Source organism: Argopecten irradians, chromosome 5 (assembly GCF_041381155.1).
Source record: "Argopecten irradians isolate NY chromosome 5, Ai_NY, whole genome shotgun sequence".
NCBI lineage: Eukaryota > Metazoa > Mollusca > Bivalvia > Pectinida > Pectinidae > Argopecten > Argopecten irradians.
The window spans coordinates 36922498-36934472 of record NC_091138.1 but is presented as its reverse complement, the minus strand read 5'-3'; the positions used below and the strand labels follow the sequence as shown (position 1 = coordinate 36934472).

General features: G+C 38.0%; 1 protein-coding gene across 1 annotated transcript in view; it reads right to left on the bottom strand.

Annotated features, from left to right (window-relative positions):
• Positions 1-2880: 2880 nt before the first annotated feature.
• LOC138324403 (high-affinity choline transporter 1-like) overlaps positions 2881-11975 on the bottom strand; it is a 37767-nt gene continuing 28672 nt past the window's right edge. Inside the window, exons 4-8 of the mRNA XM_069269469.1 lie at positions 7763-7870; positions 7125-7280; positions 5943-6091; positions 3429-3581; positions 2881-3021 (exon numbers count right to left, since the gene is read on the bottom strand). Coding sequence (XP_069125570.1) covers positions 2881-3021; positions 3429-3581; positions 5943-6091; positions 7125-7280; positions 7763-7870 — 707 coding nt within the window. The remainder of the gene's footprint in view (positions 3022-3428; positions 3582-5942; positions 6092-7124; positions 7281-7762; positions 7871-11975) is intronic.

Here is an 11975-nt window from a genome sequence, read left to right as displayed (position 1 = left end):
ACCAATGAGGACAGTGGGGTTAGACATTACCTGTGACAGTCACTACAGTACCAATGAGGACAGAGGGGTTAGACATTACCTGTGACAGTCACTACAGTACCAATGAGGACAGAGGGGTTAGACATTACCTGTGACAGTCACTACAGTACCAATGAGGACAGAGGGATAGACATTACCTGTGACAGTCACTACAGTACCAATGAGGACAGAGGGGTTAGACATTACCTGTGACAGTCACTACAGCACCAATGAGGACAGAGGGGTTAGACATTACCTGTGACAGTCACTACAGTACCAATGAGGACAGAGGGATAGACATTACCTGTGACAGTCACTACAGTACCAATGAGGACAGAGGGGTAGACATTACCTGTGACAGTCACTACAGTACCAATGAGGACAGAGGGGTTAGACATTACCTGTGACAGTCACTACAGTACCAATGAGGACAGTGGGGTTAGACATTACCTGTGACAGTCACTACAGCACCAATGAGGACAGAGGGGTAGACATTACCTGTGACAGTCACTACAGTACCAATGAGGACAGAGGGATAGACATTACCTGTGACAGTCACTACAGCACCAATGAGGACAGAGGGGTTAGACATTACCTGTGACAGTCACTACAGTACCAATGAGGACAGAGGGATAGACATTACCTGTGACAGTCACTACAGTACCAATGAGGACAGAGGGTTAGACATTACCTGTGACAGTCACTACAGTACCAATGAGGACAGAGGGGATAGACATTACCTGTGACAGTCACTACAGTACCAATGAGGACAGAGGAGATAGACATTACCTGTGACAGTCACTACAGTACCAATGAGGACAGAGGGGTTAGACATTACCTGTGACAGTCACTACAGCACAATGAGGACAGAGGGGATAGACATTATCTGTGACAGTCACTACAGTACCAATGAGGACAGAGGGGTTAGACATTACCTGTGACAGTCACTACAGTACCAATGAGGACAGAGGGGTTAGACATTACCTGTGACAGTCACTACAGTACCAATGAGGACAGAGGGGTTAGACATTACCTGTGACAGTCACTACAGTACCAATGAGGACAGAGGGATAGACATTATCTGTGACAGTCACTACAGTACCAATGAGGACAGAGGGATAGACATTACCTGTGACAGTCACTACAGTACCAATGAGGACAGAGGGGTAGACATTACCTGTGACAGTCACTACAGTACCAATGAGGACAGAGGGATAGACATTACCTGTGACAGTCACTACAGTACCAATGAGGACAGAGGGGTTAGACATTACCTGTGACAGTCACTACAGTACCAATGAGGACAGAGGGGTTAGACATTACCTGTGACAGTCACTACAGTACCAATGAGGACAGAGGGGTTAGACATTACCTGTGACAGTCACTACAGTACCAATGAGGACAGAGGGGTTAGACATTACCTGTGACAGTCACTACAGTACCAATGAGGACAGAGGGGTTAGACATTACCTGTGACAGTCACTACAGTACCAATGAGGACAGAGGGGTTAGACATTACCTGTGACAGTCACTACAGTACCAATGAGGACAGTGGGGTAGACATCCTGTGACAGTCATACAGTACAATGAGGACAGAGGGTAGACATTACCTGTGACAGTCACTACAGTACCAATGAGGACAGAGGGGTTAGACATTACCTGTGACAGTCACTACAGTACCAATGAGGACAGAGGGGTTAGACATTACCTGTGACAGTCACTACAGTACCAATGAGGACAGAGGGGTTAGACATTACCTGTGACAGTCACTACAGCACAATGAGGACAGAGGGGTTAGACATTACCTGTGACAGTCACTACAGTACCAATGAGGACAGAGGGGTTAGACATTACCTGTGACAGTCACTACAGTACCAATGAGGACAGAGGGGTTAGACATTACCTGTGACAGTCACTACAGTACCAATGAGGACAGGGGGTAGACATACCTTGACAGTCATACAGACCAATGAGGACAGAGGGTTAGACATTACCTGTGACAGTCACTACAGTACCAATGAGGACAGAGGGGTTAGACATTACCTGTGACAGACACTACAGCACAATGAGGACAGTGGGATTAGTCATTACCTGTGACAGACACTACAGCACAATGAGGACAGAGGGGTTAGACATTACCTGTGACAGTCACTACAGCACCAATGAGGACAGAGGGGTTAGACATTACCTGTGACAGTCACTACAGCACCAATGAGGACAGTGGGGTTAGACATTACCTGTGACAGTCACTACAGCACCAATGAGGACAGAGGGGTTAGACATTACCTGTGACAGTCACTACAGCACCAATGAGGACAGTGGGGTTAGACATTACCTGTGACAGTCACTACAGCACCAATGAGGACAGAGGGGTTAGACATTACCTGTGACAGTCACTACAGCACCAATGAGGACAGAGGGGTTAGACATTACCTGTGACAGTCACTACAGCACCAATGAGGACAGAGGGGTTAGACATTACCTGTGACAGTCACTACAGCACCAATGAGGACAGAGGGGTTAGACATTACCTGTGACAGTCACTACAGCACCAATGAGGACAGAGGGGTTAGACATTACCTGTGACAGTCACTACAGCACAATGAGGACAGTGGGGTTAGACATTACCTGTGACAGTCACTACAGCACCAATGAGGACAGAGGGGTTAGACATTACCTGTGACAGTCACTACAGCACCAATGAGGACAGAGGGGTTAGACATTACCTGTGACAGTCACTACAGCACCAATGAGGACAGTGGGGTTAGACATTACCTGTGACAGTCACTACAGCACCAATGAGGACAGTGGGGTTAGACATTACCTGTGACAGTCACTACAGCACCAATGAGGACAGAGGGGTTAGACATTACCTGTGACAGTCGCTACAGCACCAATGAGGACAGAGGGGATAGACATTACAATACAACCAACTGCAGCCACATAAGATAACATCTGGGCGTTGGAGGCTGATTTAGCTGACAGTACTCGCTGGAAATAAACCTGCAACACAAATAATGACGTATATAGACCACTTGCTTGATAAGACCAATTTCCCAGTGTCCTAAATGGTCAATATCAACACACTATGATCTATGAATAAGGACCACTTATCTATAAAGTCCTGGTCCATTTGGTGGTTTTTATAGACAGGTTTGACTGTAGTATTTTTGTCAATTTTCTTTTTTTTTCTTTTATTTAATTTATACAGATTTACACATTTTAATTTCTTCCTAGTTTACCAATTTGCCCTATTAAAGACACACAAATATTATATATATATATTTGACAACAGCACACACAGATAATATGTGGGGAAAAAAACAGATTAGATTTTATAAATGCAAAATATCCTATTTTTAATTAATCTTTAGTTTTTGTAAAATGTTGCTTTATTGTAGAATACTTGCCTGCCAGGGTATTCCCCCAAAGATAAGTAGGAGAAAACTGTCTATATAGTATCCAGAATACTTTGGGTCAAGTTCCTGAATCCAATTGGTAGTGGCATTTAGGCTTATATCGCCTACTGCATCATGGGTCATGGCAAATGGTATACTCAACCACTGTAATCATAATTATATAATGGCAATATACAAAAACACAAAGTAAATTATCATCAATGGAATGCTTTTCTATACATTCTCTACCTCTAAATTATACAAATTAATCCTCCATTATCGTCATCCAAAGCTTTAAATGTAATGTGTTTTAACTATTATACCTCTGCATACCCAGCTGTAGAATTTCTGTAGAATTTCTGCAGAATGTTATCACTCAAGGTCAATTTTCCACTTTTTTTCCCCCCAGAATTCTGCAGAATTATGTGGAAATCTGATTTTGCGGAAAAGTTTCGAAATGTTTGGAAAACCATTTGTATTTCTTTGGAAATGATGTTCCAACACTCAGCAGTAAAATACTGTGGAAAATTTCCACAAAAATCTGTGGAAATCCATGGATTTTGCAAAAATTCTACAGCCAGGTACTTAAGTAATCCTCAATTTTCTACCTCTTTATATAAATACATACAATATATACCCCTTGTCTTAGATTTAATCTATAGCTTTAACTTCCAAAACATAATCATCAATTCTCTTGCTCCAAAACATAAAACTTCATCTTTTGTACAGGTTGCCTCCCTTTAAATACACATTTGATGTACCAGTAGTCTATAATTACATTTTTCATATTACAAGTGTACTATTATACATGTAGTTTTATAGAAGTTATATGTTCCTTCTACTCAAATAAAGTAGATGTATTCCAGGCCAAAGAACAAAGTGCAAAAATCAACAGAAACTCACACTAAAGACAATAATCATTAAGTCAATCAGCAACAGAATAAATATTGAACATTGATAAAATCTTTTCCAATTCCCTGTCAATACCAGCTGAAAGACATGGTAAACATCACAGAAGAAACAGTTATGAGACCTGTCAATATCAGAAAGCAGTGGTCAATAAGAAATGCTATATATAGAGCCAATTAAAATGATATATAAAGCACCATTGACAGATGTGTTTTTTTCTTCTCTGTTAATATTTCCCCACGAGACCGCTGTGTCACTCCATTTTAAAAGTCTTATACATCATTAAGCAAGTTTACAGATGTTTGCTCAGTAAAATCAATCTTCTTCTGACAGATCATTTCCTTTGTGATATCATTTAAGACATCTCATTACATCTTATGTAGGGCTATAAGCTCGCAAAGCTCATGTATTTCTGAAGTAAAATTTTATAACCACCAAATAATTTGCCTTACATTAAACATATATAGCCGGCTTACATGCGATGATTTGATGAGCTGTAAAAATAAAACTTAATCATGAAGGAAGCTGTAGATGCCATTATACACTAATTTACCATATCAATGATGTTATTGTTACCTACAAATATGATGGTGTGTGACCTCTGAATGGTGTTGTGTGACCTTTTAATTGGGTTATATGACCTATGAATGGTGTTTATGACCTTTGAATAGTGGTGGTGTGACCTTTGAATGGTGTTGTGTGCCCTCTGAATGGTGTGTGACCTATGAATGGTGGTGTGTGACTTTTGAATGGTGGTGTGTGACCTTTGAATGGTTTTATGTGACCTTTGAATGGTGGTGTGTGACCTTCGAATGGTGTTATGTGACCTTTGAATGGTGGTGTGTGAACTTTGAATAGTCTTGTGTGACTTTTGAACAGTCTTGTGTGACTTTTGAACAGTGTTGTGTGACCTTTGAATAGTATTGTGTGACCTTTGAATGGTGTTGTGTGCCCTCTGAATGGTGTGTGACCTATGAATGGTGGTGTGTGACTTTTGAATGGTGGTGTGTGACCTTTGAATGGTTTTATGTGACCTTTGAATGGTGGAGTGTGACCTTCGAATGGTGTTATGTGACCTTTGAATGGTGGTGTGTGAACTTTGAATAGTCTTGTGTGACTTTTGAACAGTCTTGTGTGACTTTTGAACAGTGTTGTGTGACCTTTGAATAGTATTGTGTGACCTTTGAATGGTGTTGTGTGCCCTCTGAATGGTGTGTGACCTATGAATGGTGGTGTGTGACTTTTGAATGGTGGTGTGTGACCTTTGAATGGTTTTATGTGACCTTTGAATGGTGGAGTGTGACCTTCGAATGGTATTATGTGACCTTTGAATGGTGGTGTGTGAACTTTGAATGGTTTGATGTGACCTCTGAATAGTCTTGTGTGACTTTTGAACAGTGTTGTGTGACCTTTGAATAGTATTGTGTGACCTTTGAACGGTACATGTTATTTGAAAAATTTGAATGGTGTTGTGTGACATATGAATGGTGTTGTGTGACCTTTGAATGGTGTTATGTGACCTTTGAAAAGTGTTTGTGACATTTGAATGGTGTTTGCGACCTTTGAATGGTGTTATATCACCTGAAAATGATGTATATTGTATTGGAATTTACTTACCAGACCAATAAAGATACAAAACAGCTGTACAACATCAGTATAGGCTACTGAGTATAGACCCCCAAATAAGGTGTAGAAAGTGGCTACACAGGCTGATACGATGATGGATGTCTTGATGTCAAGGTCAATTATCACGGATAGAGTAGCACCTGTAAATAAATCTCATATATGTAATAAAGCTATACTTTATCAATATCATGAAGTTTTGGCTTGAATAAATTTTGGCTTAAATATGTAATAAAGCTATACCTTATCAATTTCACGAAGTTTTGGCTTAAATAAATTAGGTGGGTTCGGCCAGCCTAGGTCATAGGTGAATGAAGATCTGGGCCATAGGTGAATGTAGTGGCCTATCTAGGGACATGTATAAGGCATGGGTGAATAATGAAATGACTAAGATATTGTTTGGTTGAATGAACCCATGGCATGGACGAATATAACTGAATTAGTCTACAAGGCAGTGAATTAATGAGGGTTGGCCTCTCTAGATGTTTTGAGAGATGACTACATGGGATATGGCTGTATTTAGAGATGGTATATATGGGGTATGTCTGTAGTGATAGATGACCTACCTGGGGTATGGCTGTATTTAGAGATGACCTACCTGGGGTATGAATGTAATGAGAGATGACCTACCTGGGGTATGTCTGTAGTGAGAGATGACCTACCTGGGATATGGATGTATTGAGAGATGGTCTACATGGGGTATGGCTGTAATTAGATATGACCTACCTGGGGTATGGCTGTATTTAGAGATGACCTATCTAGAGTATGGCTGTATTGAGAGATGACCTACCTGGGGTATGGCTGTATTGAGAGATGGCTACCTGGGCTATGGCTGTATTGAGAGATGACCTACCTGGGCTATGGCTGTATTGAGAGATGACCTACCTGGGGTATGGCTGTATTTAGAGATGACCTACCTAGAGTATGGCTGTATTGAGAGATGACCTACCTGGGGTATGGCTGTATTGAGAGATGGCTACCTGGGCTATGGCTGTATTGAGAGATGACTACCTGGGCTATGGCTGTATTGAGAGATGACCTTCCTAGAGTATGGCTGCATTGAGAGATAACCTAAGGCTGTATTGAGAGATAATCTACTTGGGGTATGGCTGTATTGAGAGATAACCTACTTAGAGTATGGCTGTATTGAGAGATGGAGAGTGATTTAGTACTTACCTAGAGCACCTAAGATAGCTGCTGACCAGAACACCTCCCCCAGGAGAGCAGGTATATACAGTAATCCTCCCATCCTCTCACCATACTTCTGCTGGAACGGGTCCAACATGGTAACATATCCCTGTGATCTCATTCTCTCGGCAAAGAAATATCCTCCTGGGAGAGAAAACATTCATTTTATCATAAGTCAAACATATCTGACTGTAACTTTTATGTACAACGGAATTTGGCACCCGTTTTCCAGTTAAAAGCCTTCTCCCTTATTTAGTATGCTTTTGGTATATATTTATACATGCATGTTTATTGAAATTACAAATTCACTCAGTTAAGAAATTAATTCTTTCATTAATTCAGATATTGTATAAGGTATGTTTTGAAATTAAAGAGGCAAGTAATATTGACAAAGGTGATTTTTTATATAAAAAAGACATATATGTAGGATTTTAATTGAAGACATATATGTAGGATTTTAATTGAGTGTTTATTTCATATGAGATTTTATGAAACAAATCGTAGAAGTTTTTATTTCCAATAATTAAACTTTGAGATGAGCTACAAAAAATGTCCTATGAAATTATTAAAAATTAAGATACTTTTTATCAAATAATAACTATTTTGATATTTATGGATATACTTACCAAACACAAGACTTAAGGCATAACCAAAGGGGGCTTGGCACCAGACAAAGCCATCCGTGTAAATAACCTCGGCTGTTCCATTTATAAAACCACCTCCTACCCATGTCGCTGTAACACAAAATACAAAGTACATGAATATGACTTGGACTTCATAATCTTAGACCAAAAAGGTCTGTATTTTAATTACACATAAATGTTCCTGTTTCCATACATCAAACAGGGCTCTCTGGGTACTCCTGGTTGGTAGTTTTTCTCTGGGTACTCCGGTTTTCTTCAACCAATTAAACACAGCACATCCTTATAATTCTTAATCACTATAGTCTTACACCAACAGATTTTTTCTGATTGTAGTAGCTTGCAGCTATAAAAATGATAATTTTGTCCATCCATATTACCTGGTATTTGATACTTTCAACAATTTGGGATTCATAGATTACTATGATTTTTATATTTTTTACCTAAGGAAATAGATCTTGACACTTGCAATATGTAACGTATGGAAAATAGTTGGTCAAAGGTAAAAACAATAAGAACTGTTACATTAGCCTTATACAAACTGTTCTTTCTCCGAAATAAATGTCAATTAAAGTGACTTCATACTGATGCAATTACCTCAACCAGTGTTGCACCACCAGCAATAATGCATATACCAATCACTATCATATATCTCTCTTGTGTCCGAATCACTGATATATCAACCAGCATATGTTATTAACTTTTTATCTACTGCCACATCGCTCCGGATTTTGTCTGATATCTCGCCTCCCAATTGCCCCGGAATCTAGCCTTGTTTATCTTCCCAAATGCCCCTGTTACCAAACCATTCTTGTATCAGCTGTATGCTTGTTCTCCACCTACTAATTTATTAGCCATGCTATTAGTAATATCTCTTACAAAGTATCCCTGTTCTCCACCTACTATTTTATTAGCCATGCTATTAGTAATATCTCTTGCAAAGTGCCCTTGTCTCTCAACTACTAATTCATTAGCCATGCGATTAGTAATCTCTTACAAAGTGCCCCTGTCTCTCAACTACTAATTTATTAGCCATTCGATTAGTAATCTCTTACAAAGTGCCCCTGTCTCTCAACTACTAATTTATTAGCCATGCTATTAGTAATATCTCTTACAAAGTGCCCCTGTCTCTCAACAACTAATTTATCAGTTATGCTATTAGTAATATCTCTTACAAAGTACCCATGTCTCTCAACAACTAATTTATCAGTCATGCTATTAGTAATATCTCTTACAAAGTACCCCTGTTCTCCAACAACTAATTTATTAGCCATGCTATTAGCAATATCTCTGACAAAGTACTCCTGTTCCTCAACTACTAACCTATTAGCTATGTTACATTTGTATTAGCAATATCTCTTGCAAATTACCCCTGTAACCAAACTATACTTTATCATCCATGATCTTCCCAAGCACCTCTGTAACTCAACCATAGTTGTATTAGCTAGGTTGCTATGAGCAATTCAGTATCTCGCCCATAGTCTGCTACCCAACTATTAATTATCATCTATGCTAATTATATTATCTTCCCAAACTACAGTCATACCACCCCTTTTTTTTGTCTATAATGTCTCTCCTCCCAAGTGTCCCTGTACCCTAACCACAAATGTTGCCAACTATGTCTTTTCTCCTTGTTTATATCATTTCATCTTTACCCCAACCTTTGTCTTTTTTTTTATTTTCCATTGATCAAGTCTGGGATTTTGTTCTTTACTCATGCCTCCTGGTTACTGCACAGATAAACAACCATAACCAAACACACCCGGCAGCTTATTACATCCCATAATTGGATTATGCCATTGTCCATTAGGAAAGATTCCACAAACTAGAGTCTTTACTAGGAAAACTCAATAATTTATCTCTGCTAGAGCCTACAAATGCAGATAATGAGTGGGTGAGGGGGTTTTTGGAAATCCAATGATGGTATTGGTTACAGCTAAACTCCTACGTGATGTGATACCGCTCAGTGGGTCTCATGCTGTCCCAACATTCTGCGCAGTAACTACCATTCTAAAATCAATACCCTGTATTCTAAATGAAAAATTGCCCCGCACTTGTATTTAGACAGTGTTTCACAATTCACTTTTCAAACATGCAGCTCCCACGTACGTACAATATCTGCTGACTTGCTTTGTCAGACAACTACAATCTGTCTTAATTCATCTTTGAACAGTTTGAATTTTTAATTAATTGTTTTTTGGGTTTTTTTTAAATATTTTTGAGCATGATATATTTACTCTGTATACATTCAATAATCACACTGCATTGAAATATTTACACAAATACAAAAACAGAAATAAATGCTTGAATGCAACATACATTAAACAATACTCATATCGGATATCAATACTTTTGTCATTCATGGAGGTATGTCTTCGTATTGTAATGCATTGGACTAAAGTTAAATTAAATGTACTATAAGGTGTTATTTAATGTTTTATTTTAACTTTCTGTAAGTATGTAGAAGAAAAAATCAAACAGTATCTTTTCACAGACCTTTAAATGTAAAATGAGGTATCTTGAATATATAGTCAAATTTTGGCTTATTTAGCATTTGGCATAATTTTTTTAATACTTTTCAATATTTAATATTATAAACATATAGGTAACCATTTCATCACATTTCGTCTCTGGCGCTCGATCTTTACAGTAAAACCCTCATTTTCCTGGTAAACATTCAGGCATTATTGTTGCTTATATGTATAGTTGTTGAAATTTGCTAAAACAAAATTTTAAGATTTTCAATTCGGAACTTAATCACGGAGATTTATTTTTGTGAATTACCTTTGTAGGGTTTGAAAGCATCATTCACATAAATATGTGTAATATATAAACCATGATTTTTCAGGAAAAAAATTGAGGTAATAAAATTTGCGAATTATAAAGAATCTATGAATTTAGCAATATTAAAACTGATGCAAATATTAGTTTCTCTCATACCTATTATACATCATATATACCTCTTTCAATTTAGTTTAAAATGTCATCTCGTTATCTCAAAACAATGCAACTGATATCTAAACTATTATAATAATTAGAATTAAATTTGAGCTTATATATGGTAATTAACAATGGGATTTTATTTTAAATTCAAATACTTATGAACGCATCTCCAAACTTTAATTATCATGTATTATAATCATACATTATGAACTGAAATGAGAAAGGAAAGAAACTTGAATGTGGAACAACAAAATATACAATACATGCAGTGAGGTAGACAATGAACTGCATAAGCATTATGCAAAGCTGCCAAAGTCATAGTTTTAATAATTAGCTATCAAACCATACCTTAATCAACTTCTGCACTACATTAGTTCTTAACTCTGATTATTCATCCCTGGAAATTTATAACAAGCTAACCAAGCCTTTGAACAGGAAAGGTTAAAATGCGTCTTCAGGGGTGAATTAGTTGGCATCAGGAGCATTTTTAGTTTAAAATATTCCTTTTAGAAAAAGTAAAAATTGTTTTAAAGCATCTATAACAAGTTATCATTGCTAATATGTCTTTAAAACTAAATTATTTTTGAAAGACAAATGAAGATGTATGTTTCTTTGGCTTTTAAATTGAAACTCACACATATATTTCACGGTTACAGTGTTTAGAAGGCCGTCAATTTGACTACATTACATGTTTGAGAAGGCAATCAGTGCCCCAGACAGTCTGTTACTGATGTATGGCAGGCCCTGGGGGACACTTACAATCCCATTACACTCATCACCCTATCAAAGCAAGGCTTTAAACGCCATATTGATTGATATCTCAGTTCAAGTGAAAATTTCCATAATTAAATTTGGAGCTAATGACTGAATCTTGACAATGTGGTATTTGCTGGATGGGGTTCGGTGCTTGCAGATTCCTAGACGAGGTATAAGGTGTTATTTCTATATGTGGATACTTTCTTGTACCATATTTTGTTCCAGCAACCCCCCCACCCCCCCGACCACCCCCCCCCCCATTCCCTGATTCACTCTATAACAATATAACAATTATGTCTGTATACTAACTGCATGTATTTGACCCAATAAGCATCCAGGGCACTTGAAACTTTTAAAAAAGGAGAGGACATTTCAATAGGACCAAATTTGGACTATACATTCACAAAATTATTGCACATTAAACAATCACTGCAATTTGCAAAAGACATCAAATAAAGAAATTAATCTACATATATATATAGTTTTCATGGTGTTAGTC